The sequence below is a fragment of the Aspergillus nidulans genome, chromosome II (genome assembly GCF_000011425.1).
Source record: "Aspergillus nidulans FGSC A4 chromosome II".
NCBI lineage: Eukaryota > Fungi > Ascomycota > Eurotiomycetes > Eurotiales > Aspergillaceae > Aspergillus > Aspergillus nidulans.
In genome coordinates, this window is record NC_066258.1 from 916,634 (window position 1) to 944,243 (window position 27,610).

A 27,610-nucleotide genomic window follows, 5' to 3' on the forward strand; every position below is an offset into this window, starting at 1 on the left:
CTTCGTGGCGAACGAAATCTCTGAGTGTTACCGCAATCACGCGAGACATACTGCTTTAGACACATTCAATTCAACCTCGACCAAGGTTGTATAGCTGGGCAGTACCTCTCTGCTGGGTAAAAGACCTGGCCTGGCGAGATGCCTTCGGGTATGCCGGCGGAATAGCCGGCAAAGGAACGGACCTTGCGCACAGACAAGAGCTGAGAGATCATCACTGTAGACTCCGGAAAAGTCTCATTCCAGGTTATTCTCCGTAACCTGACGGGAGAATGTAATTTTACAAGTTGTCAAGAAGGATCAAGCAGAGGCCTGAGCACAGCCAGAGCCATAATATGGGAAGAGATGGATCGTTGTCTTATTGGGTGGCCGGTAAGGTCAGCCTATCTAAATAACTAGCTTACTAAATGATGACTAATCGAGGTCGAACCTTAGGGGCAGGCGGTACCGGAGGGCAGTATGCCCCGGCACCCCCCCTCGAGCGAGATTGTCATCACCAGCGGGCCTAATTACATGAAAATATCAATCATCGTTGTGGAGACCTAATAAACGAATGAAATGGGAGTGAGCTTCAGATCCCAGAGGCTTCGTACAGCCATCTGCAACCATTTCGGCAGTAGGGATCTGCTTGATATGGATGATGCCTTGGTCGACCATATCACGGGTGTAATGGTAGCGGATGTCAATATGCTTTGATCTTTTGGTTTGTATGTTGGACATTGTAAGATCAATAGCTCCTTTGTTGTCTATATATAATAGGATACCAGGTGCATGCTGGTCATCAAATAATTAAAGATCCTTCATAATTTCGCGAGTCTCTGGATTTTGATGAACTTATTGTCTGTCCTTTGAAGTTTGAGGAGAGTATATCTAATAGGCTTCGCGCGAGGCTTCAGATGCAGCAATATATTCAGCTTCATTGGAGCTGGTTGCTACGCAGGTTTGGCGCTTTGATTGCCAAGCAATTGGTCCTCCGGCAAGTTTGAAAACATATCTGCCAACTGACCGACGTGCTTTTGTATGAGGTCCACCCCAATCAGAATCACTAAAGGCTTTAGGGGGCTTGATATTGGCTGCAGGATCATGTTGATATCTGATTCCTAGACTGCGGGTGCCTTTTAGGTATTTGATAATATGTATAAGAGCTGCCCAGCATTTGGCTGTAGGTGCTGTATTAAATTCAGCAAGAAAGCAGGCGGCTCGGCTGATATCTGGCCTAGTTTTTGTAGCTAGATACTGCAAGCTGCCAGTACCGTGCTGGTATTCTTTGATATTGATTTTTGGATCTGGAGCATCATCGATAACTGTTCCAGGATCAAGGGGTGATTTGGTAGGATGGGCATTATGAAGCCTAAAAGAGTTGATAATATTATTAATTTGATCCTCCTGTGACAGGTGGATGCCTGTAGGCGTTGTTTTGATATTTATGCCTAGATATCGCTTGAATTCCGGCGCTTCTTTAATTTCAAATCGGGATTTCAAGCTTTCGAGCGCTTGTACGGCGTTTTGGGCCTTTTCACCAACAATCATGAAGTCATCAACATGGGTGGTGATATAGAGCTTTTCTGTAACATGTACGAATAGGCCTGGGTCATGCGGGGAAACCTTAAATCCTATAGATTCAAGATATGCTCGTAGATCATTGTACCATAGGCGCGCGGACGGGGTTAGGCCATATAGTGATTGGCGGAGCAGGCAAACTAGGGTCCCTGGCTCCCCTTCAGCGAATCCAAGTGGTTGATGCATATAAATCGGTTGGCCTTTTAACTTTGTATTTAGAAATGCTAGAACTGTATCTGCCTGAATAATATGCCAGCCTTTTTGGGCGCTGACACCAAACAAGATTTGTGAAGTAATAGGATCAACAACTGGGGCGTATGTTGCTCCTTCAAATTCTGATTTATCAAGAAGATTCCCCCTGATTACCTATTGTGCTTTGTAACGGATAGAGTTGTCAGGATTAAGCTTCTTTTTATAAACCCATCTTCCTGGTATGGCGCGTGCGCCAGCAGGCATGTCAGATTTTCAGATCAAATCCCAACATTGCTTCTGTTTCAAGGTATTTATCTCTTCTTGCATTGCTGCATGCCATTGAACTGATTCAGGGCCTTTAATAGCCTCATTGTACGATTTGGGCTTAGGTAGAGGTGATTCAACAGATTTTAGGATAGCAAATCCTTTGGCAGGTCGGTATAGCTCTTCTCCGGAGGTAATATCTGATATATCCTGTATAAGAAGGTCTTCATTGGTTTTGGGTTCTGCAGCTTCGGCAGTTTCGCCAGGTTTGACAGTTTCGAGAGCTTTACCAGCTTCGGGAGCTTTGGCAGCTTCGTACGGCTTGCTCAGTGGCGGGTTAAACTCCTCCTTGATAGAGATATCACTGGTATCACGTAGTTGGTTGATTTCAGGGTCCCAAATAACATAGATATGGCGCCCTTGATACCCAACAACATGGACCTTCTTGGCCTTTGGGTCAATCTTACTGGTTGGCTTGCCAGCATATTTTGAAGCTCCATGTAGGTGCATCCAAGCAGGTGACCCAAATTTGACAAGATGCTTAATATCGGCGTCACCATTGGTCCAGGCGGAATAGGGCGTAAAATGGGCACATGGCTGGATTTCCGGATCGCTGGTCGGTGCCATAGGCCGTCGATCATTGTACAAGGGAACTCTTGTAGGTAACCGGTTCATGTAATAGACAGCTGTTTGTAAAGCCTGTGGCCATAGCCATCGTGGTAATCCGGAGTCATATAACATTGCCCTTGTATATTGTAAAACCGTCTGTATTCCGCGCTCACTGACGCCATCTTGCCATGGGGAGTCTGCAGCGGTTGGCTCCCAAATTAGGCCATAGGTTTGGCAGAGCTTCTTGACGTGTTCGGTTAGAAATTCGCGATCACTTCGTACGAAAGCTGGTGGGCTGTATCCTTGGTTTTTGATATGCTCAAGCCATCCCTGGAAGGTGGGAATAGCCTCATCTCTAGTTCGAAGGGTATAAACCTATTGATATTGGGTTGCATCATCAGTAATCAACAAGAAATATCTAATATTTCTGATGCCGGGAGGGGCTTGCTTATCCTTGCAGTCCAATATTGCTCCCCCTCCTGCAATATCAATATAGATTCACACTAGGATCTTTGTGGCGCGTGAGGCTGGCTCCTTGGTGCTCTTTCTCCTCTCCTTAGCCTGTTAACAGATGTCGCAGAAAGCCAAGGTTTTTGGCCCTTTGATTTTGATGATTTTCTGTTATGCCATCTTTAATATGGCTTGTAAATGGACATGGGATAGGTGCTGGTGCCATTCCTCCATAGTTGCTGTAGGTATTATGTTATTTGTTTCTTTTTGGGTGTCCTTTGCGTGTAGGATTGGCTGTATTGCGTATGCAACTGGTTTGATTTGATATAGGCATGTATTTTGCTCTTTGAAGGCATCAAGAGAAGCTCCTGTAGGTGATGTAATATAGAAGTGCTTCTTGTTGACAGTGCCTTGCGTGGATACATCAAAATCCTGGTCATCCAATTGGCTGAATGACAGTAGGTCTGCTGTTGTTGTTGGCGCATACCGGACGTCTGGAATCTCTACCCCATAAACTAATGCGGTTCCGATTCCAATAATCTGATGCGTACGACCACCGGCGTCATTTATATATGCTTTGTGGCCTCGGAGATTGATGAAAACATGATATTTATTAGATATATGGAAGGCTGCAGCAGTATCCAAGAGCCATTGGGGCTCCTCATCATTTTCCGGCTCTTTGGCTGGTACGATTGCAATCGAGTTGGCTTGCGGATGGTTCCGTAGAACAAGCTCCTGTCCTGTTGGTTGTTGGTTCTTATTATCATTGGAGGTTCCAGATGCTTGGTTTCCATGGCGTTTAGGCGCCTTTTCAGGATGCAATGTCCAACAATCATCGGGCTTATGATATCCTTTGCCACAAGCTTGACAGAGGGTTTTCGTACGTGCCGGCTTTTGGTCTTGACCGTCGCGCTTCGTCCGGGAAGAGTCCTTTGGTTCTGTAAGGATTATCCGATATCTGGGCTCGAGTTTGAATTCTTGTGGTTCCTGGGGGATATATTTGTTGTTGGAAGATGATGATCGAGCAACCAATTGATCCGCAAAGGTGTCAATATCTAGGTTTTTGATTGGTCCTCGGCCGCAGGAATAGAACTCGTCTAGTTTTGTACGTACGAAGTTCTGCTGCCATTGGCCTAGAGAACAGATAAAAATGTCATGGATAACATCATCCAGGGATAGTTTCATTTCTTTAATCTTTGCAGCTATTCTTTGAAAATCCCGTACCATCGCTGGGTAATTGCCTTGTGGGTTGATATCAAGCAGGGCTTTGACAGTCATAAGGCGCTCCTCGGCCATTGATAGGCCATATGTTGATGTTATTCTAGCCCATAGCTCGGATGCAAGTGTAGAGCCTTTCCAACTGATTGTTTGTCGTACGTGCCTTGCCGTTGACTGGAGAATCCTTGTATGCAAAATTTCATTCTTCGTTTCCCAGCGGGCGATGTCGATTTCATTACTGCCATCGGGTGGCTTGGTTTCATCAAGGATGTCCTTTGCTTCAATCATATAGGTATCCATAAGCATAGAATCGCGCCATGCTGTATAGTTTGATCGACCATTAAGCAGTATTGATGCTTGGGTACCAAATTTTGATTTGGCCAATTTCCGAATGTCTTGTTTTTCGCAATATATAAGGTCTCGTTGTTGAATGTCTGTATTTCAACCATAGGAGGCATTCTGATTGATTTCCTGGTGTAGTTGCTGCGTAGGGGACTGATGTTGTTGCTCTGCGCGTATCTCATGCCTGATCTCGCTGCGCAATTGCTGAGCCATCTCCTCACGTAGTTCTTCTCGTAGTTCATCTCGTAGTTGACGGAGTAATCCTGCTCGCATATCTTCCATTGTGGTTGGTTCGTCCGGTTGGTCTTCGTCCGTCGAATCGTTCGATATCTGGTTGTCAGCAGATACTGGTGTTTCCGGCTCGTACGTACGATGCCTTGTTGTCATTTGAAACGGTACGTCGTTTGACTTGGTGCCTCGTGAGGCTTTTGGCGGCATCCTAGCGAAAGGTGCCTTATGATCCTGATTCTGGGGTAATCCCCAAAACTGTTGCTACCCCCCCTCGTACAGGTGCGGGGTGTCTAAAATTTTGTATAGCAAGTTGCTCAGAGCGTCAAGAATCGATTCTGCGTATCTATATCTAGCAAACAAATCGTATTCCTTCAGCGTAGAGGGCTCATGACCTATGGGAAGAGATGGATCGTTGTCTTATTGGGTGGCCGGTAAGGTCAGCCTATCTAAATAACTAGCTTACTAAATGATGACTAATCGAGGTCGAACCTTAGGGGCAGGCGGTACCGGAGGGCAGTATGCCCCGACACATAAGCCTAATCACGTGACACGGCTCCTCAAGAGGTGGCTATTCCTGATACAGACTAGTGAAACAATAGACGTCAGCCAATGAGATCATCAGTTGTTTTTAATCAAGTCAGTGCCGTACTTCGGCGGAGACAACATACCTGCCACATGTCACGACTGCACTGGGTAGAGAGGGCGAGACTATCTCTGGAGATGACTAGACCTGACAGATGCGATATCCAGCCAGTAAAAGCGCTGTTTCATCCCCTTACAATCCTGACGCGGGACAGTATAGCACGCTAGAAAGGCTCTGCTGACACTCTCGGTTAAGAGAACATATTGGCCATGCTTCAGAAGGCTTGACTGGTTTCATTGGCTTCTGGACAGTTAAGGGGCGTTGGTGACCAGTGGACCTTTGCATTGTTATTGTGGATGCCGGTGATCTATCGGGCACTGCCCCAGCCTTGGAGCCGTGTTGGAACTAACTGAGCACTAAAGAGTAAGCGACCGCTGGCACGTCATCCCCAGCGCAACCGTCTTGTGCCCCTCTCCAAGCGAGCAGTAGTCCCTTCGGTATGGCTCCTCAATTGTCAGCGCATTCGGATCCTTGTCTCTTTTGCCGTCTGATCCCAGCGGTCACGGTGCGAGTCCGTACTCACCGAGGCGGGCAAGTTCGATAGCCTTGATTTTTGCAGTATACTGTTTCCCTCCTTTTTCCCTCCGTCAGCGCGATTGATCTTTGGGTAGCGCATCAGGAGTTGCTTCTTGATTTCCCGTAATTGACCCCTTAAAGCGAACTCATCAGGCAATCCCCCTTCACTCTCTGAGGATACTCTTGTCTGAGTTAGCTGGGATGATCTCTGGCGCATCGCGACACTTACAAAGCCCTGGGTGACTCGAATCTCGCCCTCGTCCGAGCCGTTAGATCGAGCATTTCCATTTGAGACGCGGACTCGGGATCTCGTCATCTCGTAATCAGGATCTAGCGGCACCTCATCCGAACTCGCGTTTCTGAAAACGGGTCGCTTCTGGCTGATCGTTCGTTGGGCATAGACAGGAGGGTAGCGGGAGGCGTACGTCGAGTTGTTGCGGGAGAGGAAGGTCTTGAACGGTGGCAGGCAACCGACAATGACCGCTTGACATGGTCAGCAACGCGGGATCCAGTGGTGTTGCTGGTTTAAACATACAGATGGAGGACTCAGCGATACCCCAGACAGCCAGGCCCACTGCGTCGGTATAGGACCGCCCCAGGATATTGATGGCCCGCACGACAGCGAAAGCGATGATGATGCCGCCTAGCGAGAAAACGACCAGCAGCGCGAGCTTCTGGCGTAGAGAAATGGTCGTTGACCACACGATCCATAGAGCCAAGGTCATAACTGGCAAGTCAGAAGGCGATTAAATCAAGTCTGCGTTCGGGCCACATACTCATCAGGTCGCTCAAGATATCCACGGCGGTGCTGTACGAGATGGAAATAAGAGACCCGCGCTGGTCAATGGGTTTGTTGCATTGACCTAACGGGATCAGCACGCGCAGAGAATGTGAACTTCACCGTACATACCGAGTTTGAAATAGGCTGATGGCGGGTGGCAGTTGAGTGCAGAGGCCAACCAGCAGCCGATATAGGCCAGGGTACAGAATACCGCAATGGCCCACCACCAGCGGCGATAGACCGGCAGCTGGTCGGTTGTCTTCCAGAAAATCGCCAGAAAGGCCGCCTTGACGCTCCAGAGCACAGTCCAGAAGAGAGCGATGATCACGAACTCGTAGTGAACGTACATGACCGCATGGTGAGCGATGTCGCCGCCCTGCGGGGTCTGGACCATGTAGTAGAGATGCGGTGCCTGAAGCGTTTGCAGGATCGCATTCGATATGAGAAAGAATAGCGCGGCGAGGATAGCATAGTCGTCTGCCAGCAGTCGCTTCAGTCGCGTTAAGCGGATGGCCAGGCGACAGCCGGTGAAGAGGATCCCCAGCCCGGCGCCTGTCCAGGTCACCGCGATGAGCCCTCTCTCCGACAGATTCGTGGAGGAGGCCATGCTTCATCCGTACAGTAACTCGGATGGACCGAGGGCTGGTGAGAGGGACAAGACTTCATATTTCAAACCCAGCGCCGGGCTTTCGGCATCAGCACCATCTGCACACCTGCAGACGGCGCAGGAACCCCGTCAAGGTCCTGTTGAAGATGAGACGCACCCCTGCAGTAGACATTGCCCTCGATAGGCGAGGTTACATTAGCAGAGGCCCTGGCTTCCGACAGCCATGGCCAGCTAATTAAATTAATCAACGCGTAATGAACTACTTGACAAGTTGCTTGACTAGCGCACCGACGCGGAGATGAATAGTGTGCTTAGCCACTCGTATCCTCGGCTTTGAGGCCGTTCCTCCGTTCGATAAATCCAAGCCATGCTGCTCATTCGCAAGCTTAGTTTTTTGTTCGATAACCCCCTGTAGTTGTAGCGATGAAGTCAAGTTTGGGGCTGCTCGTTTTAGCCGGCCTCGGCCAAGTGTCGGCCTCGTCGCACGCATGTAAATGCGTCGGTATATCTCTCTTCATCGCGGAATAGGTGCTGACTCGGTGCAGGCGCCGCATGATAGGTGCTGGAAGAAAATCAATTGGGATGGGCTGAACTCGACGGTGTCTGGAAAGCTCATCCGCAACCTGCCCCCGGCCGTCTCCTGCTACCCCGGTCCCCTATACAGCAAGCAGGAGTGCGAGTACGTCGACGAGCAATGGTCTAATACGACATTCCAAATGCTGGAGCCCATTGGCTACTGCTATCCGGTCGACGACAGCTGCCCCGTCGTCCTCAGCGGAGCCCAGGCAGGCGACTGTCGCTTAGGGTCTTCTCCAGTCTACACCGTCAATGCGACGGAGCCAGAGGATCTGGCGGCAGGTATTGCATTCGCAAGTAAGAATAACGTTCGGCTTGTCGTGAGAAACACAGGCCACGATATCCTTGGAAGGTACGTGTTTTATCTCTTCACTGAGGTACTTTTCTCACATAATGCAGGTCTACGGGCTACGGATCTCTTCAAATCTGGATGCGATACCTGCGCAAGGGAATCATCCACCACGAGTCTTTCGAGAGTCGTTGCACTAAATCCGACTGGAAGGGCGCTGCGTTCACGGTTGCTGGTGGCTATGTATGGGACGACGTCTACGAAGAGGCATTCGCTCGTGACTTGGTTGTCGTCGGAGGAGGCGATCCTGTATGTTATCCTCAACTACTTCTAACGACTCTGTCATATACTGACATGTCAAGACTGTCGGCGTCATTGGAGGCTACGTCCAAGGAGGCGGCCATTCTCCCGCCATGCGCGATTTCGGCCTCGCAACTGACCAGATCCTCGAGGCTCAAGTCATTCTTGCCAACGGAAGGATAGTCACCGCAAGTCCGTGCTCACATTCAGACCTCTTCACCGCGATTCGTGGTGGCGGCGGTGGAACGTATGGAGTGGTCATTTCCCTCACCATCAAGGCGTACCCGTCAACGCCAATGGTTGCTCACTCGCTTGTGCTATCGTCACAAACCGGCCAGAACACAAGCCAGCTGCTGGACGCTATCACGGACCTCTATGAAGCCTATCCTGCACTAAATGATTACGGATTCTCCGGTTACGGCTCATGGTCAATCTTGGACCCGACCACTACTTACGGCAACTCGTCCGCAGGATACCAACATGCGTTGGCCGCAAGAAACAAGTCACTTTCCGAAGCCAAGGCTACTCTAGCGCCAGTCCTGAAGAAACTCTCGACCTATAGCTCTGTGGCCGTTTCTATTAACTGGTTTGAGTTCCCCTCCTACGCAGCGTACTACCGCACGCTGTCTGGAGTCCACCAGCAGACTGGGTCGCCTGAAATGGCACTTGCGTCTCGTATGTTTGACAAAACCCACCTGACGGCCAACCACAATTCGCTGCGCAGCTTGATTGGGACGCTGGCCGGGGCTCCGGCTGAAACGACCATCAACCAGGTCATTATGGTCGGTGGCGGCAAGGTTCTCGAGAAGCCAGAGTATAGCGGCGCACACCCTGCCTGGAGATCAACGTATCTTGTCCACGAAGTTGCGCGTGGCTGGCTGGAGTCCATGGGAGAGGCGTATGGGAACAGTGTCAAGAAAGATATCACCTACAACAAGTATGCGGCAATGCGTCGCTTTACCCCCGGAATGGGCAGCTATATGAATGAGGTACATCCGCCCTTCTCTTTCTCAAAATACCTAAGCTAATACTATCCCAGGCCGATATAAACGATCCTTGGTGGCGAGAAGACTTCTACGGTGCTGCCAACTACAAGAGGCTTCTTGCCATTAAGAACAAATATGACCCCGAAGGCCTTTTCTACTGCCCGACCTGTGTCGGAAGTTCATCATGGTCGGAGCACGAGTTGCCTGGTCTGGGCTTTGGCCCGCTCTGCGCCCGCAAGTGATATAAATCAAAGATGCAGAGCTGTAAGATAGCTGTAATCCATTTGCTATGTACTTAAATTGATAGTGGCATAATTAGACCGCGGGGTATTCAGGAGCATCATATAACAACCGTTATCCATTTGCCCAACATATTGCATATGGCTAGCGTCTATGATTGCTGCATGGAGTTCAATAAGGACAACCGGCCGCGACATCTGGCTCTAATCCTGTGATAGACTTAGAGATTTGTGTTATTTCCGGCATTCGCTAATGATATGTATGGGAGATGCTCGTCCTGGGAGGTTCGGACTAAATATTGGAGAAACCCCTCCAGCACTGCTCTCGAGGAATCCGGCTGCTTCGGCACGGATATTGGTTGGGTGGCAGAGAATGTTTGTAGAAATATACCACGAGGTATTGGCTAAAATGTTAGCCGCTGTGAACAGCACCATTAACACCTGATCTGGCTTTCCCCCCGGTAGTTTGAAAAGTGGTACTTAACGTTCGATTGGAGCTAGATCTGAGAAGGGCGTATCTTCCTCTGATGGCAGCCAAGGCCAGGATTAATTTCACTAGGTACCTTACCTCTGATAATGAATCCCATTCATGATTAACACGGTCCGCACCAGTCAAAAGCCCGCAGATCGTAAAGGGCTCCATGGAAGAGAGTATTTTGAGTGGCTATTCATTCTCAATCCCTTCTCCTCAGAAAAGACGCTCGCTCTGAGCACACCTTGCTCTTTAGAACAGCATAGAACCTTTCAGGAATTACTAACTTCTAAGTCTGCCACTACTCAACCGGAGTATGCACTTTTGGCAAGGGCAAAATGTGTATCGATCAATCCAATCAATCGGCGTTTATCTAGTTCCTGAAAGACACCCATCATGCGTATTCGCAAAGAGTTAGCTGCCTTCTACAGTCTTCAGTAGGTCGTGAGCAATTTTAGAATGATAACGTTGGCGCTGTTATTTGAATCTCCAAACCACTTGTTGATCATTGCTGCAAGTATATAACACCATCAACTTCAGCTTATTATTAGGTAAGAATATTTACAATATCCAATTCATGAGCTGGACTGAAATTTTATTCTCTTATATAGAGGTAAAAATAGGAAACGATTATTTACAATTATATTACTACCTACTGCAGGAAAGTATACCGACTCTATTATATATATGTTATAGGTGTTAGCCTTATTGTAGAGACTTTGAGGCTTAGATGTGGTAGAAAGAGTAAATATGCAGGTAAGAATTGATCTGCTAGCAGCAGGAATAAGTGGTTAGGGTTGGATGTAATGTCTGGTGTGAGGCGGTTTGATATAGGTAGTCAATATAACAATATTGCGGGGAAGTGGGGTAATTGATGCTTTCCTATCATGTATTCTCCGTCTAAAGCAGCCTGATGAAGATAACCCTACCGTATGCAGTAGTCGATGTCAGTTTCCGCTCAAGTTACCAGGCACGATCTAGGCAGATTGCTTACAGAATAGACGAAGACGCATTTATTGCAGAATATTCGAGGTCAATACCAAGAGATTGAGAAGTCCATTGAGAAGAGAAATTCATCGTGAAGATTGTTAGATGATTTCGTGTTGTGCGCTGGTTGGGCGAACAGTGCAGCAGCTGTGTTGGAATAAACAAAGTTTAGCAACGATGGCCCGAGTTGATCATTTAGACAGGAAAGAACGCATGAAATGCGAAGCTCAGGCAGACCAGAATGAGTCCATTGACCCTTGAAATTCAGGGACCAGAGTAAGTCATTTCCGCCCCGGGGCCAGGAATGCAAGGCTGACAGTGGCATAAGTAGCCTGGATAAGCCCTAGCCCATTGCCATAATGGCCCCCATTCGCCTGAGCAATGCTGTACAACACTACTGCCTAAAATAGCGATACAGTCAGCCCGTGATCATGGGAATTTCTTTACGAAGTCAGGTCAGACAAAGCATCACACTTTCAATCCAGCATCTATACCGGGAACCCTTATTCAACACAGGACACGTTCTGGGTAAAACAGTGTGCGGGCAATAGCACGGTTCTCCACGGTCCTCATCAACCATGCCGGTACGGCTTCCAGGTCGGAAATCGCAGGATAAGGGGCCGGCAACCGAGATGACTGGCGGCAATCAGCTTCCCCTGACTGGTGGAACTGAATGTGCGATTCAAACGGTTTATGAAGGGCCGCCAAAGTGCACATGTTGCAAGAACTGGGTAACCGAATATCCCGGTAGTTCACGTACAGTGAATGAGCAACAGCAATACCTTCCGACGAAGCGGATGGCCTTGATTGTGCGTATGGCGAAGAGCCACAGAGATGGTGCCAGTAACGCCTTAACGCTGCACTCTATTGTCGTCCAGAGCCCGTCATTGAAGGAGACATTGGGCGAAGTCTTCGAGGACAAGGGCATCACTTCACCCGCTCTCAAGAAGCTTGTTTTCTATGCCCCCTTCCATCCATTTATACATCGCTGGAACCGGTTAGGCGAGATTCTCAGACGACAGAAAAAGAGAGGGCAGGCGGCTGCAGCATATACGCAGTTGCTTATAGACGTGCTCAGAACGAGACTCGAGGGTACGGTGGCAGAGATCAACAACCTACTACACCACAAGATTATCACATACTCTATGCTGTGGGCACTCTTTGAGCCGGACGTCCTTGTCGTTTCCCAGGTTGCGGGGCATGAGCGCTTGTTCAAAGTACGCAGTTGTGAATATGACGACGAAGAAGGTTGTCTGAAGATTACCGCCCGGTTCGTGGACTGGGACGGCAAGGGCTTTGGCTATGTCATGCAAAGCTTTGAGATTCGTCGATTCAGCGGCGACAAATCTATAGTCGAACTCGACGTCTTCCCGGTCATATTTCACCCATCAAGGGAAGAGGTAGAGGCTAATGCGGCTAGCCGTGGCGAACGCTTCCGGGATCTCTGCGGCGTTCGGTACGTGGCGTTCTCGGGTTTGATTCGGTATCAGGTGGAGTGGAAGGAGATCGTAAGGAACGTAAGTCACTCTATCAAAGGTTTGAAAGATCGTCTACTCATGTTGGTGACCTAAGCTTGACGATCGCGTTGTCATTGATGCGGCCTCTTATTTTGAAACGGATTACGAACACCGTGCCGCATTGATGCCTCTGAATTCGGACACAGACGCGCCCCAAATTTATGCCGTGGATGAGCAGCACTGTCACGAGAGCGTGACGGAATCCGAAGGGAGGCAGTACACTATGCGTCAACGGGAAGAGCAGAGGAACGATGCCAGATTTTCCGAAGAAGCGTCTTCGACTCGGATCACCAATGGCAGTATGCCTATCCTAGCTGCACCTGTAAGCGGCGACCCACACGGTCCAAATGAGGAGATCATGGAGGAGCACTTACGGCTTTGCTCCCCTTATGTCCGAGGCTTTTCACTGAAATTGAAAAGGTGGCTGGAGTTCGACCTTGACGGCATCACAGAGATCAAGTGGAATGATAGTGCCTTTGCTGAATTGATGCTGCCACCTGGTTACAGAGATCTGGTGCTCTCATTTGTGGCGGGACTGAGCAACGGCAAGGACGCCTTGGACGATCTCATTGAAGATAAAGGTCTAGGTATCAGCTTGCTCTTTGCTGGGAGCTCTGGCACCGGCAAGACACTGACAGCCAGGGCTATTGCGGAGGAGCTCCGTAAGCCCTTGTACATTCTGAGTGCCGGGGAATTTGAACAAGATCCGTCGAGCGCTGAAGAAAGGCTGAGGCGTACATTCATGCTGGCTGAGAAGTGGAATGCAGTGCTCCTTATTGACAAATGTGATACTCTCCTGCAAGAGCGGCCCTCTGATCGCCTTGAGCATAACAAGATCCTCGCCGTTTTTCTCAGGTTGCTGGAATACTACCGCGGGATTCTGATAATAGCCACCGATCAAGCAGATACCACCGACAAGACGCTGAAAAGCCGCGTACATTTCACCATGCACTTTCCCGAGCTCAGTGCACCCGCTAGAAAAGAGATATGGAGGCAATCTATTGCTCGTTCAAAGGCGGACGCGGCCATCACAGACAAGGTGTATGACCGGTTGTCCCAGCTGCCGTTGAATGGCCATCAGATCAAGCAGGTTGTAAAGATTGCCACCCTCTTATCTTACCAACAAACACAAAGCCTTGGGCTAGCACAAATTCGGACTGTTCTAAGCGCCTCACAGGAGGTAGATGCCCCCGCTATTGCAGGCATTTGAAGGAAGCGGAAATCGTCAGCGACGCAAAATTCCAGCTGAGAGGCGAAGCAAGAAGTAAAGCTACAGCCGAAGTTAGGGACCCTTTGCGAGGTGAAGTTGCAATGAAGCAATGGCGCGATATTGGTAATTGGGTGTGATAGTGGCCTACAGTAACCCGCAATGGGAGGGGGGAGGGAGTGGAGAGGGGAGAGTTCTTCCTGTTTTTCAGTTTGAAATCACATTTAACTCACGAGCCAAAAGCTTTGCGCTCTTAGTCTTGAATGGAGATCTTGAAATGTCATTTTGTATTTATAATGGATGCCTGGTTCTTCAATAACTAAAATATATGCATATCAGGTCCATTTTCTTTCTAGAGTATTGAGATATGTGAGACCTGGAATCTGGCAGCATGAATACACTTTTAATAGCCCCCAGCTAGCCTATTATGCACCCTGATATACTCCAGATAAATAGACAGGGGCTCTATAACCAGGACAGCATGGAAAAGCATTCTGAGACGATATTTGACAGCCCATGTGCCATGGGCCCACGTCAATGTCAGGCAATATCCAGCAAAATCTCTCGGTAAAAGAGGTACTAGGCACCAGGAAGCCGACGCCGTCCTGCCAGCTTATCCCAACCAGAGATTCGAACGGCAACTGTTATCCACAGGGCCCGGGCCCGGCGGCATTGCTTGAGGGCCAAAGCAAGCGGCGCCGGTGGCTATACAAAGGCTTTCCTGGCATCGCTTTAATAAAAATCTCCAAGCAATCCTTTTAATATCAATACAAGCTTTTATTGGTCGATTCTCATTAGCCATCGCCTCGTTCATTTAGACACACCAGATATACGGTGATGCCTTACATCAAGAATCAGGGAGGATAACCAGGATCTTGACAACCTCCAACCTTCACTGCTAAGGATTCTGTCATGATAAAGAGATTTTAGAATCCTTAAGCTCCTGCTCAATTTCTCGACCACGCTAGTGAGCATTGTTGAAGAGGTCTTTGCCACGGCACAGCACTATTAACAGCACTATCGTTGGCAAGGGCCAGGTTCATTATATCGGGTATCAGGGAAGACAGCCCCTGCAGATGGAATTCTTATCGCGCTAGAGAAGCCTTTTTTTTTCTCCTGTCATCGAGTAGAGCGACGAGCCCAGGGACGCAATACCCGTATAGTATAGGCTCCTTGAGCCATTTCGCCATGCTTCCATTCTAGAAGCACTAGACTCTTTTTTCGGCTATTCCAGATAATGTAGCGATATGATCAAGGTATCTCGTGGACTTCTAGTGTCCACAGTATCACTCCGGAGTAGTAGGATTCATACCCTCAAATGTTGATTAAAAGTATACTCCTCTGCCGAGTCACTGAGCCCTTTAACACTGGATCCCTTAACGCTGGACTCTGGTACTGGATTGCTCAAGTTGAACAACCGGCCAAAATGAGGGGAACGATGCCGAGCCATTTGACGGGGGAATCTATCCTGAGGTGAATATACTAGCATGAATTACCGAGACAGACCCTGCATCCTGGCACTGTCACCTTGAGGGCTAGAACACCAGAGTACAAAGAAAATGAAACCTGCCTGCTTACGGCTAGCTGCCCATAGAGATATGATGGGCCAGATTTGCTGGAGGTGGGATGGTGCCTGATCTTCCCGCTTTAATATTGGCAGACCAAAGGAAGGATGATGTGTTTCATCATCCGCCACTGACGCCACTCAGCGCTTGCTCGGAGTTTTATTACGTTGTTATGTAGGGTCACTACCAGGGCCGTTTCATGTTATTGTCTGTATAACCAGCAAAGCATGCCCAGTGGCCAGAGCCGCTATGCCCCCAGCCCAGAATCCTTGTCAAGGGGCGATGGAATTTCCCTCGGAGCAAGCCGCCGTCTCTGATTTTTATGATATACATACTCTGGGCACCCAATCATTATCGTTCATCTACCAACATGTTGGATCCTGACTCGAACATCTCGATTGATCCACTCGGCTCTCTTGACATATGTCGCCATCGTGCCAGTCGGCCCACCGGAACGTGCCTTGGCCTGGCGGAGTAAAATTGTCCAAGGGTTGTATTTGCCCGCTCTCACCTCTCTTCGAGAGACGTCTCTGCTTGGCAGGGTTGTCGCCGGGTAGGGCTGGAAGCTGATATAAAAGCTGCGCTGGTCCTTGGTCTGGATGCTCAACTCTAGCATCGATTCCTAACTGGCAGCCGGCAACTTCAGCAAAGCAGGCTTTGCATTACACTCCTTTTGATCTTCTTCTGTGTCTCTCCTTAACACTCTTCTCCTGTGTCTGCCGTGCAGTCTTTTTTGCTTATTATCCCTTTTTTTTACCCTCTTTTCGTATATCAGAGGTGAGGATGGCTCCTGGTTGTCTGCGGTAATCTTGTTCTAGGTGAATGGCTAAGCGATCTAGGATCATCCATCGTTTGAAACGGTTCTTTCTAAATCATGGCTCCTCTAACTCTCTGGAAGATGCCCATCCTGATCACCTTCATTGTCGCCCTGGCGGCCTTGACCAACGCAGTACCTATCCGCCATGCCCACTGGGACCACGGCCATCATTCCAGGACCAGAACCCTAACCAGCACTCATACTTTTGCTCCCACCCCAACCTTCACTCCAAGTGTTACGCCAACCGCCACCCAGGCCACCACTGTTGCCAACGCGGACGCAGCCGGCCCTACTACAAGCAGCAGCAGCAGCAACGAGATCTGGCAACCGGAAGTCGGTTCCCCTTGGCAAATCATCCTCTCCTCTGCTCTGTCCCCCAATACGGCCTCCAAAAAAGCTTCACCAGCCTTCCCGATTTACGACATCGACCTCTTCGAAAACACCTCGCCCACGATCGCCTCCCTACACTCCCAAGGCATCAAAGTGATCTGCTACTTCTCCGCCGGCACTTACGAAGACTGGCGGCCTGACGCCTCCTCATTCGACTCCTCCTCGCTCGGCGCCGGACTGGACGACTGGCCGGGTGAGAACTGGATCGACCTGCGCTCCGAGAATGTGCGAGCTATCATGTCGTCGCGGCTCGATCAGGCCGTCGAAAAGGGCTGCGACGGTGTAGATCCCGATAACGTCGACGCGTACAACAACGGTCAGGGCGGGTTGGGGCTGACTGAGGAAGACTCTGCCGATTTTGTGAACTGGCTTGCTGCCGAAGCTCATGCTCGGGGGTTGTCGATTGGCCTGAAGAACGCGGGATCCATCATCCCTCGGGTTATTGCGAATATGCAGTGGAGTGTGAACGAACAGTGTGCTGAGTATGATGAGTGCGATGTCTTTCAGCAGTTCGTGGACGAGGGCAAGCCGGTCTTTCATATTGAATACCCGGAAAACGGAGAGGTTAGTACGTCGGGCGTGGACAAGGTAGCCCTTTGTGCGCAGTTCAAAGGGGCAGAGGGGTTTTCGACGGTGGTTAAGGATATGGATCTGAATGAGTGGGTGCAGACTTGCTAGGGAGCTGCCTAGCTAAACGGTCTATATGGTCCATTGCGGAGGGGAGAGATCATAAGGGTTGGGCTGGATGGAAATGTGCTTGTAACACAGTACTGGAAGGACCTGAGCTTTTACAAAACTGGTGCAGAATGAAGCTATGTCACGGGCAAGCACACACTGTCCCTAGATTTAGTTGTTCATGTATTCACTGTATCGGTGTCTCTAGGAAATTGGGAGCTATCCGTCTATCTAGCATTCTTATCATAGCCCCAGAGAGCTTACAACAGCTTTGGGATTCCTTAATTTACCGTAGTCCGGTAGGCATACCATCTTCTATCATTCCTAGCACGATCTTGAGCTCTACTGCATATACTACCCATCCCGTCCCGTCATCTTCTCCTGTTGATCGGATCTCTTTCTACTCGTCAATAATATCGCCCACTCAATCCCACCATACATCACCATCACAGATCTTTTTCAAATACGATATCCTCCCCAATGCCACATTCTTTTCATTCAATGAAACAGAGGAAGAGGCGGAAGGTGTCTGCATTGTGCTGATGAGCTTACTAAATCCGTTTGTCTGCCTTGTTCTAGAATGATGTCTGCCGCCTGCTGCAGGTAGAGCAACTGCAATGGGTGAATGATTTTTCGTCGGAGTCCTCAACTTGACTGGGCTTGTTTGTCTCATTCAATCACTGTTGGGCTTCTTGATTGAGCACCGTGAGGACTATAATCAAATTGACGGAAGCATGCTGTGGTTGAGAGAGGACCAATTTACATCAGTAGATCTATGACCTCAACAAACCCTCAGATAATATCCTCAGTACCATTCAGCGTGGATTCTGCCTGTGGAACCTCATCTACTAGTATGGGTTGTTCTCAAGGATGATGGCAGATAGCTTAATATTGATCAACGAGGTTGCGACAGGAACGGTCATATTGTATCAATATCCTTCCTTATATTCTCTCCTACGTCTCATCATATCTATCTTATCCAGAGCCGACTCTGGTCGCACCGTCACCAGGGAACCTCTGCCCCATCGATAATATTCAGAAACTTTCCCGACGTATCTTCGCGCGTGGCACTGTCAATCTGTCGACGGCCTCGCATTAGTCTCAAGTCTCGATTTAACTTCTAGATAACAGAAGCTAGATATCTCAAGTATGTTCTGACACTCACCGCAGCCAAGGTCTTCGTAATCGCCTCCTCGACCGTATTCGGCGCCTCCTTGAGGCCCATTTTCTGCGCGCCTTTGTTGCCCATCTCAGTCTGGACTAAGCTGCACATGGCCTCCAATCAGCCCTGGGTTCCAGCAATGCAATATACAATGCCACAGAAGGAAATAGGGACGTACCCCGGATGAATCGCAAACGCAATCAGCCATTCTTCCGACGCATGGATTGCCCTACACAGGTGACAGTCAGCTCACCTCAGCCGAACACTTTTCTTCTTCCGTTCCAGAGCGGAAAACACAGGTAGTGGGCACTAACACCGTAACCATATTTACTCCTGCCTTGCTAATCGCATACGGTGCGACTCTATGCGTACCGTACACTTCACACCCGCCAATCGAGCCGGCGGCCGAGCTCACACTCACCCACTTCACTCTCCTTCCATTATTAGAACCGACCTCAAGAAACCCCCTGAGTGCCTGGAAAAGTCTCAGGGTCCCCAGTGCATTCACATCAAAGACGTTCTTTACATCCTCGACATCTACAGATGCCGGTGTGCCTGCGGGATACGCAACGCCTGCGTTGGCGATCACGAGGTCCAGGTGCGTTATTCCAGCAGTCTTGAGGGAGGAAACGAGGTCAGCATAGTGCGATGCGGTGGTAGATTCAAGTGTGAAGAGTAAAAGACGGCTGCCCTGGGCTGGGACGTGCGAGCTTAGGGCTGACAATGATTGGGCGGAGGGGTCGCGTATTGTGCCGAGGACGGTATGGTTTGGGCGGGAGAGGTAGGCTTTGGCCAGGGCCTGGCCGATTCCTGTACGTGTCTCCTTGTCAGGACCGTTCGTTTGCTTGGGCTGGAAACTGTGTGGACTTCATGGAGGTAGACGTACCTCTAGCGACGCCGGTTATGAGGACGACAGTTGAGTCTGACATAGTGGATGCCTTCTATTCACAAATAACTAAAAGGCACGTACTGTACGGTCTGTAGTTATTGAACACTCAGTTTATCTCTAGCACGAACGCTATTTATATACCGTCCCATTGTAGAAGATATTATCCTCGGTGGAAGAACTGGTGGAGTCAGAATAGAGTTTACGTGCTCTTCTCCAGCTCGGCGGAAAAAACTGGACACTGCCTTGCACGATCACAGCATTATTCAGCGCCGTCAACTATATACGCATACGCATACGCATACGCATACACTACAGACAGGAAGTCGTAGTACTTAGAGTACACATTCTAGATCCATGCTTGAACCTCATGATTTGACGATACAATGAGGCCCGCAGGCTACGGCAGTCTATAACCGATGAGGTTGGCGAGGGATAACTACCATGGTAGACCGCTAGTGTTGAATGCATGACCCCAAAATAACCATCGTTACAGCCTGCCATTCACGATTAACGTTCAAGGGCAGCTTTATGACAGTAGTTGGATTGATAAGCCTCATGTATAAAAGCGCTTGGTAATAGCCCAATCTTCCACCGAGCGCCAAGTGTGGTTGCAGGTGACCTGAGGTCGCAAATTTGGTCCGTTGAGTTGTGGCTGCTTATGTAAACCGCCAAGCACTCATGCGACCCACAAAATTAATTTCAACTCTGGCGACCTCTTTCAAAACACTTACCAGCTGCTTTGGTATCATCATGGCCTCCCTTGCCACTAATGTGAGCTTCCCTTTGCTAATTCATGATAAATTGTACTGCTTTTTGCATTTCACTTGCTAATCTATTGTTAGAAGTGGTACCTTCGGTACCTACAAGAAGTGGCCAACGGAAACCTGGAGTGACCTGATTACGAAGAGGTAAGGATTCGGCCTCCAATTCTAAGAGGAACTCAACTGATTGCTAATCACTCGTCAACTGCTTAGACTGACCAGGGGAATATCCATATTACTACGGAGAAGTCTTTTGCCGAGTGCCTGAATGCTCAAAGTCCAGGGTATGGTGTACTATTTTAGCTGAATAAATCACTAATTGCTTGTCATCTTTTTAGCACAAGTACGGAGGCGTGCACCAAAAGTTTTTGCGCGACGCTAGTGTCACGCCATGTAATACTGTTACGCCCTACATAACAATTTACGACCACATACTTTCTCTTTCATCTTCTCCTCCCGTCCTGCCTCGCCCGGTGCACTGCCGTTTCTCAAGATATCGTGTTACCCGATGGTTGCCCCTTTCCAACATAGCACCGTCCAATCACCCCTCTTCGCCCCCTCAGCTACGGCGTCACCGACGGGCCATCTGGACGATGGAGAAATCGAGGCCCTGATTACTGTTGCTTTATTGGTTTATGAGCTGTCAGCTCTGCCCCTGATGCTGTGTCGCTGCTAATTTTCACAAGAAGCTGCATGTACATTGCCTGCTACCTGATCGGCAACTCTGGAGTTTCTGGCTGATATATATGGCCATGCCATCTATCTGGGCTTTTCCTGGGAGCTCCTGGACCCTCAACCATTCTTTGGTTGTCTCTATTATCTCTAATTATAAAAGCCATACTCCCCTTCTTAAACTGGGCTCCTAAAGGCTGATATGAGAAGGGTCAGCTGTAGGTTATCTAACAACCAAGTCTGACTGCAAGCATGTTAGCTGCGCCAGGTTAAACCAGGATATACTCCTCCCCTCTACTACTGTCTTTGAAACCTACCAGGATTGCTTTATTTACATGTCATTGCCTGCTTACTAGCTAATAGCAAAATTACTGCACTTCCTTTTATTTCAGCCTATTTGACGAGTGAGGCTTTGAGCAGGAATGCCTGGTTATGATTTGCAGAGGACATCAGGTCCCAACAGTCAGGCAGCGCTCGTGGTTTGACAGGTCAGCAGAGTTAGTTGAAGAACTGACAGCAAGAAAAGTGCCTTGGTGTTTCTACTGACGAGAAGCACAGAATATTAGGCTGCCAAGGGACGAAGAGCAAGTATAAAGCAGGGGATCAAGTATGCTGAGGTTGCTTCTTAGTTTGTTTCTCATGTTGCCTGCACTCTCCCCTCCAGCCCCTACCCTAAATCCTCTTCTCTCCCTCTTCCCAAACGCCAGTCTGCCATAATAAGCCCTGAAAGATCCTGATTTCTGCAATATGCTTCCTACATTTCCCATAAACAACTTCAAGCCATGGGCTCCCCCTCCCACAAAACCACTGCACAGAACCCCCAGCATATGCTCCCCAAGAACTCAAAATTCTCCTCATCCCAGACCATCTCATGCTCTACCTCCAAGTACTTTGCCACTTCCCAAGCATCACCTTCCAGCGCGGCCGCCAGCCAAAGTCTGCATGAATGTTAGTGCTAGCAGCCAGCCATGTATACTATCCTACTCCCAAATGCAAATACAGGAGATATTGAGACTGGAATCCGAGCAGAGTTTGTTTCCAGAGATATCCAAGTATGATACAGCATCACGCAATTCAGTGCCTCATGTTCCAGCTGCGGATCCAAATCATCACTGCAATTCTCAAGACAACACTGAAAACCCGGCCGAGCCGCCCGCCTTTCGGGGAGATTATACAGCGCGTGGTCTCTCCTCTCCGAGTACATCTAGCTTGAATGACAGTATAGAGGATTCCTCAGGCTGCCCGAGGCACCGGACGACAACATTCCTGTTGATCCAGTAATCCTGGCTGACCTCGAGGGTTGGGAGGACCTCCAGTCACATGCCCCTCAAGCCGACAGTCTCATCACCACAGAGAAAGCCTGCCTGTATCCTGACCCTCCAACCATACTCTACAGCCCAATTAACTATTCTCGAGATCCCAACGAAAGGGTTGGTGGTAAGGGTGGTGATACTCAGACAAGTAATTGTGACCACCTTCCCACCAACAGCTGTCAGCAAGTGCATCCCTCCCCGCACAGCGTGAATCCCAAACTATCCTTCCTTAAGGGTGTCCATGGGAAGGTTGTCAAGCCTGGAAGCAGAAAGTGGAAGATATAATAATCTGACAGTCAAGATCCTAAGCAGCTTCGAGCATGCTCCCTATTGCCTCCTAGGGAAGATCTCTTTACTGCTCTTCAATCTCACTTTATGTCTTTGCCACTGGACGACTGTTTGCAATTTCTCTCTTGGCTATTTGAAGGTGCTTTATCATGCTGCATGTCTGATACTTTACGAATGGCATGTGAAGAAGGGGAGGCACGGGCAACATGTTACTTGAGTACCCGCCCTGAAATGGAACAAAGTCCTGTTTGCAGGGGGGTTTAAGGAAGCTCAAGGAAGGGGATGCCTTGGTCCGCGGAAGAGGCAGACCTTCTGGTGAAGCTGAAAAAGGATGAGGGTCGAACTTGGTCAGAGGTCGCGTGGGTATTGTCAAAGGAGTATCCAGGGAGAAGCCAAGGCGCGATACAGGTATTTTGGAGTACAGTTCTTAATAAAAAAGCAGCTTAGCCTTTTTTTTTCGGGAAACAATGATACTATATTATATTCTAGATTATTTATTGCCCCCGCTGTCAGCCTTACCAGTGCTTGATCAAACACCATTCCTATACACAATAAGCAGCTTGGTTGATTCTTCTGAGCATCGGAGCAACCTGGACGCCATACTAAAAGGAGAGCCAGGCTCAATCTATTCAGTGTACCTGGATTTCATGTGCCTTTTTTGGCCGGATGAGAGGCCTCCAGGATACCGCTACGACTGTCTACGCAAATGCAAGGGGGGACCAAAGTCGCTGTTCAAGGAAGACAATGGTTGGAACGATTGGCCGGCGAATGCTTAAGAGAAGGATGCCCTAGAATGGCTGGGCGGACAGGTCCGACTTCTCCATGACCTTGCGGTCGAAGTTGTGGTTCCCATAGTTACAACTCGTGCAATGCACGCGAAGACAAAAGGTCAGAATGGCGGAGTTGCAGATATGTATTGATATAATATGGAAATGAAATTGCCTGGTATGTTCGCAGCCCAGAAGTGTAGGTACTCTATGCTGAACCAAGTGCTGATGGAAACTACACATTCTAGGCTTTAACACCCTTGACCGAGTTTGCTGCAATCCTCAAGACGACACTGAAACCCCAGCCGAGCCGCCCGCCTTTCAAGGAGATTCTGCAGCACGTGGTCTCTCCGCACCAAGGCCCTAGGGAAGCCATTAGTTTCATAGCATTTCTCTTTATAATTCCGTATGTTTCATGAGGATGTCCCATATGCCGTGGTCCAGAAATATGATTGCTGTCCTGTGATAGCCCACTCCGGCGCCGACTCGCGTGCCAGTACACCTTTCACCTCTATCCTCAACTCATCGCTCCCGAAAGCATGGTAAAAGGCGAAAGTTGACCAAATCAAACCACTTCTCCCTGGTCCTCTGGGTTTGAGTATAAGTTCACATCATGCCCCAGGCACCTCAAATCACCGTCAAACATCAGACGACCTGATGCAGCTACCAAGCGGCCCTCCCTCTGATCAGCGTGCTGAAAATCCTCAATCAGGGCTGCGAATCGCTTCACTAGCTCTTATCCATCTTCCCAGGTGGAAATATGAAATCCAACCGAGACTTAGCCGTGTTAAATTCCCTGATTCTTGCATCCCTTTGTGCCCTTGACATCCCAACCATGGACCCGTTTAGTAGTGCTTTCCACCCAACCAGTCGCTTCTCCTATAGCCACGTCAAGGGCTGAGGATTTCCTGAACTGAGAACACAAAGGAGATTGAAAAGCATATCCAGAAAATCGGCCACGTCTTCAGCAGACTCCATAGTGATCATGCCAGGCAGAAGGTAGGACATTCGTTCGCCTCAGATATGGTAGAATGAATTGGTTCCATGAAGGCTGCTGGAATGGAGAGGTTTCCAGCGCTTATGACCTCCTGCAGGCGTTTCATACTACGCCTGGAATACCTCGCAAGGACACTTACTACTCCGTTCCTGGCAGTCACAAAATGTTGGTGTAATTGTGCGCCTATCATTAGCGCCTTGGGAATAGCAGTGTTCAATAAAGCCTTTAGCGACCCTGGCACAGCATCTGTATCTTAGCATCAACAAAAAAGAAGGCTTCAGGTGATCATCTGACGCGCGTCATGAAATCGGCAGACATTAAATACACAATTCCTAATTCTCATTTGTCTTTGCTATTCGGGAATATATGAAGCTATATAAATTCGGGGCGCTAAAATTTAAGGAGCCCATACCAAAATCTGCGGTTACTACTTCGGCTACGACGGGTTCAACCTAAGTTGGAACTGGCGCCCAGTTGGTGGTGCGTGATCGGGCCCCATGTTGAAGGCAGGCTTGTTCGCTCGGGCTGACCCGTCAGGCTTCAAAGAGAATCCCGAGCTGGAGGTTCGGTGGAAGATGGTGTCCCGTCAGACTCTGCGGCCTCTGATGTAACTTAAGCCCGCTAGCTGTCGCCACAGGCGTGCAGATATTGATTGGAAGATGTATTGAAACAAAGATTTCCAGATATCCATTAGATCCTGCACATAGTCCTTCTGATCCCTACTGTCCTCATCCATCGATGTCGAATGGCCAGATTGACCTCAGCGTCATTTCATCTCTTACCGGCTCATCATCATCTGAACCTGCGTTCGTCAAAACAGCCTGCAACATTCCATCAAAGAGCTCCTTCTGGGCTGATTGTGCCGCTTTCCAACCATCTGGAGGTACCCATCCGTCTGACGCCGTATTTAGCAAGCTAGCCAAATCCGTTCGCAGATTCTGTGCCGCCTCAAAAAGTCTGTACTCCTTCTCTTGTTTCTCAAGTTCGTCTCGCGTGGGTAAAGGAAAAGGACATTGACCTTCAAATCCTAGCTTGTTCCAAAGTCTGGCAGTTTCGGTCATCTCGTAGTGTAAGGCCACCGCACCATCCTTCCACGTTCTATAACAATAATGGAATGGACGAAAAATGTTATCATTCATCAGCCTTGGGCCTGCGAGTTTTGGTGTGAAAAACTGTGAAGAGAGATCAAAAGCTTTCGCACATATCTCACTTCCTACTGCAAAGTCTGGAACCTCGTCTGAGTACCAAAAAGCCGGCTCGATGCTAGCTGCTTGCCAATCAATAATGCTAGTGATAGCGGAAGGATTGTCATCCGAAACAAATATATTCCTCATATGTAGGTCCGGATGGAACAATAACGGTGCGGCGGAATTACTGATTCGACTATCTGTGGCCATTTGCTTTAGCACGGGACGGGTACACTCAAGAAGAGCTAAATGCGCTTCAGGCGATCCATGATAGATCGGTCGCTTGGATTCAATATCCACTGGTGGAACCTGTGACAGACCAGCGTCAATAAGGCCATCACAGTACTCGCCAATAGTCAACCCTAATAGATTCTGGTGGTAAGCAGAATTGCCTTATAGCGGGAGCGTCGACGCAACTTACATGGGCCAGTGTTTCTATTCACATAATGATAATATCTCCTTTCGCCCACATTAGTATCCCAGTATCTAGTACCGCAGTGAGGCCCAACACAAAAGCCATCACCTAGGGGTTGTTTGCTGGCAGGTCCAAGAGTATCATCGAAGTATATGCTCCCAAAAGCTGGGAATTCCAAATCGACGATATCCTTCATCGTCCGGTAGATTGCATCTATACACCTGACTTGCTGGTCGCCAGCCATTTTATGCCATTTCTCGTGTAGGGGAACTCCTGTTGCATGTTCCATGATTATATATTCGCTGCCGATCATATTTGTTTCATCACTGGCGTCACCATTGTAGTCGAGAACTCTCGGTATGGGGATATTCGTCTTCGTTTGTACTAGACCAAGAGCATGGTCAGCATTTGGTAAGTGGTAAGAAATTGCGATAAACTTACAGTAGCGAATTGTAGCAACTTCAGAAAGAGTGGTCAGTTTCGCTGGTCCTGCCAACCGAAAAGGGAGTCTTGCCACGATAGCCTTCTCATTGTCCAGGGTGAAGATAAAAACTCTGTTGAAGCCCCCTTCAATTTTTCGACAAGCCTTTATGTGATTTGCTTCGGGGCATAGCTCAATAACCTTCTGGCAAAGAGCAATAAAGCTGAATTGGATGTAGCGCGAATCAGTCTCCATTTTATCCTGCCGCAACCAGCGACCACTTGTGTAGGTATAAGGTTTAACTTCTAGTGTCACATTAGCATAAACAATCAAGGTACGATGACAGCAAATGGCTCACCCATTTCCAACTCTGTATCCATCCTTCTCTCCGTCGAAATCGTTGCGCCGCTGGCGGCCTGGAGACGAGAAGGTAAAGCAGTTGAGGGGAAAAGCGGTATAGATGAAGGGCGGCCAAGTCGACTTTGAAATGCCCGAAACAAAGGATGCCTCAAAGTTCGCAGCATCTGGTTCAATATTATAAGACATGCATCAAGAAATTTGCCTGGGAGCTGAAGATATGATGATCTCCAGCTTATCCCATGGTCAAATAGCAACTGTGTTCCAGGGCAACGCCAGCTCACCGCTCACGTCATCAAAAAGAGCAGCTCCACATTACGGATAGTTACTCTACTATTGGAGAATTTCAGTCGGCAATGTGCTTGGCAGTCTAACAATATGCGGTTCTAGCCTCAGTGACAGGAAATAACATCGGGGACAAGACATCAGGCACAATTACTACTCCACATAATCGCAATATGGCTGCTCCATACCATAATCAACGGACCTCCGCATTAGTTTGCTGCAGGATACAATACGCTCGGGAAGTTTGTGCCAACCTCATCACGCTCATCCAAGGTTCTTCTTGCCTTTCTCTTCAAGATCGCGTAGTACCCTCTCGTACTCTGCTTGTTTGTCTTCAGCAGCAGTGTCGAATACCGACGTTGCGAGGTTTGCGTGCGTCGTATTTTTCTTGACCCATTCCTTCAGAACAGGGCTTTCGGCTTGCGAATTGACCTGTAAAGCAACATTCACTTTCTTTGAGTCTGGATCGTAATGGCCGGCATCGATGCGAAGCTGAAAATCGGCATCCTTAGTTCTGGAAGGAATCAGACGACTGCCTTCCACGGCGGCGCTAGAAAATTTGGAGGGTGCATTTTTCAGAGACTGGGCTTTTTGAACAAACGATCCCAAGACCTTCGACATTCCGGAGTGAACAACAGCAACTCAAGAACAGTGTTAGACGAAAAG

The 27,610-nt window shown here is 48.8% G+C and overlaps 6 protein-coding genes across 6 annotated transcripts, besides 5 other annotated features; 3 read left to right on the forward strand and 3 right to left on the reverse strand.

Annotated features, from left to right (window-relative positions):
* Nucleotides 1-27,610: part of a sequence feature (contig 1.141 1061..203328(1)) that runs on past both edges of the window.
* On the reverse strand, nucleotides 5,961-7,410 carry ANIA_08151 (uncharacterized protein; the record flags this gene model as incomplete). The annotated part of the gene is made up of 4 exons (XM_050611215.1): nucleotides 5,961-6,505; nucleotides 6,558-6,749; nucleotides 6,799-6,885; nucleotides 6,933-7,410. The coding sequence occupies 4 exons, from the start codon at nucleotides 7,408-7,410 to the stop codon at nucleotides 5,961-5,963; spliced, it is 1,302 nt and encodes a 433-aa protein (XP_050467264.1).
* On the forward strand, nucleotides 7,834-9,803 carry ANIA_08152 (uncharacterized protein; the record flags this gene model as incomplete). The annotated part of the gene is made up of 5 exons (XM_676329.1): nucleotides 7,834-7,900; nucleotides 7,939-8,338; nucleotides 8,386-8,584; nucleotides 8,638-9,564; nucleotides 9,615-9,803. 5 exons carry the CDS (start codon nucleotides 7,834-7,836, stop codon nucleotides 9,801-9,803), a joined length of 1,782 nt encoding a protein of 593 aa, XP_681421.1.
* Nucleotides 11,023-11,028: a sequence feature (Short protein (ANIA_11589, CBF73988.1) was converted to a misc_feature.).
* Nucleotides 11,295-11,354: a sequence feature (Short protein (ANIA_11589, CBF73988.1) was converted to a misc_feature.).
* On the forward strand, nucleotides 11,838-13,986 carry ANIA_08153 (uncharacterized protein; the record flags this gene model as incomplete). The annotated part of the gene is made up of 2 exons (XM_676330.1): nucleotides 11,838-12,776; nucleotides 12,832-13,986. The coding sequence occupies 2 exons, from the start codon at nucleotides 11,838-11,840 to the stop codon at nucleotides 13,984-13,986; spliced, it is 2,094 nt and encodes a 697-aa protein (XP_681422.1).
* Nucleotides 16,423-17,433, forward strand: ANIA_08154 (endo alpha-1,4 polygalactosaminidase; the record flags this gene model as incomplete). Its single annotated transcript, XM_676331.1, has 1 exon — nucleotides 16,423-17,433. The coding sequence occupies one exon, from the start codon at nucleotides 16,423-16,425 to the stop codon at nucleotides 17,431-17,433; it is 1,011 nt and encodes a 336-aa protein (XP_681423.1).
* ANIA_08155 (uncharacterized protein) lies at nucleotides 18,434-19,521 on the reverse strand (the record flags this gene model as incomplete). The annotated part of the gene is made up of 5 exons (XM_676332.1): nucleotides 18,434-18,550; nucleotides 18,596-18,695; nucleotides 18,846-18,901; nucleotides 19,014-19,402; nucleotides 19,479-19,521. 5 exons carry the CDS (start codon nucleotides 19,519-19,521, stop codon nucleotides 18,434-18,436), a joined length of 705 nt encoding a protein of 234 aa, XP_681424.1.
* Nucleotides 20,232-20,252: a sequence feature (Short protein (ANIA_11590, CBF73995.1) was converted to a misc_feature.).
* Nucleotides 20,324-20,374: a sequence feature (Short protein (ANIA_11590, CBF73995.1) was converted to a misc_feature.).
* ANIA_08156 (uncharacterized protein) lies at nucleotides 24,890-27,565 on the reverse strand (the record flags this gene model as incomplete). Its single annotated transcript, XM_676333.2, has 5 exons — nucleotides 24,890-25,828; nucleotides 25,888-26,265; nucleotides 26,323-26,607; nucleotides 26,661-26,826; nucleotides 27,254-27,565. 5 exons carry the CDS (start codon nucleotides 27,563-27,565, stop codon nucleotides 25,008-25,010), a joined length of 1,962 nt encoding a protein of 653 aa, XP_681425.1. The 3' UTR covers nucleotides 24,890-25,007.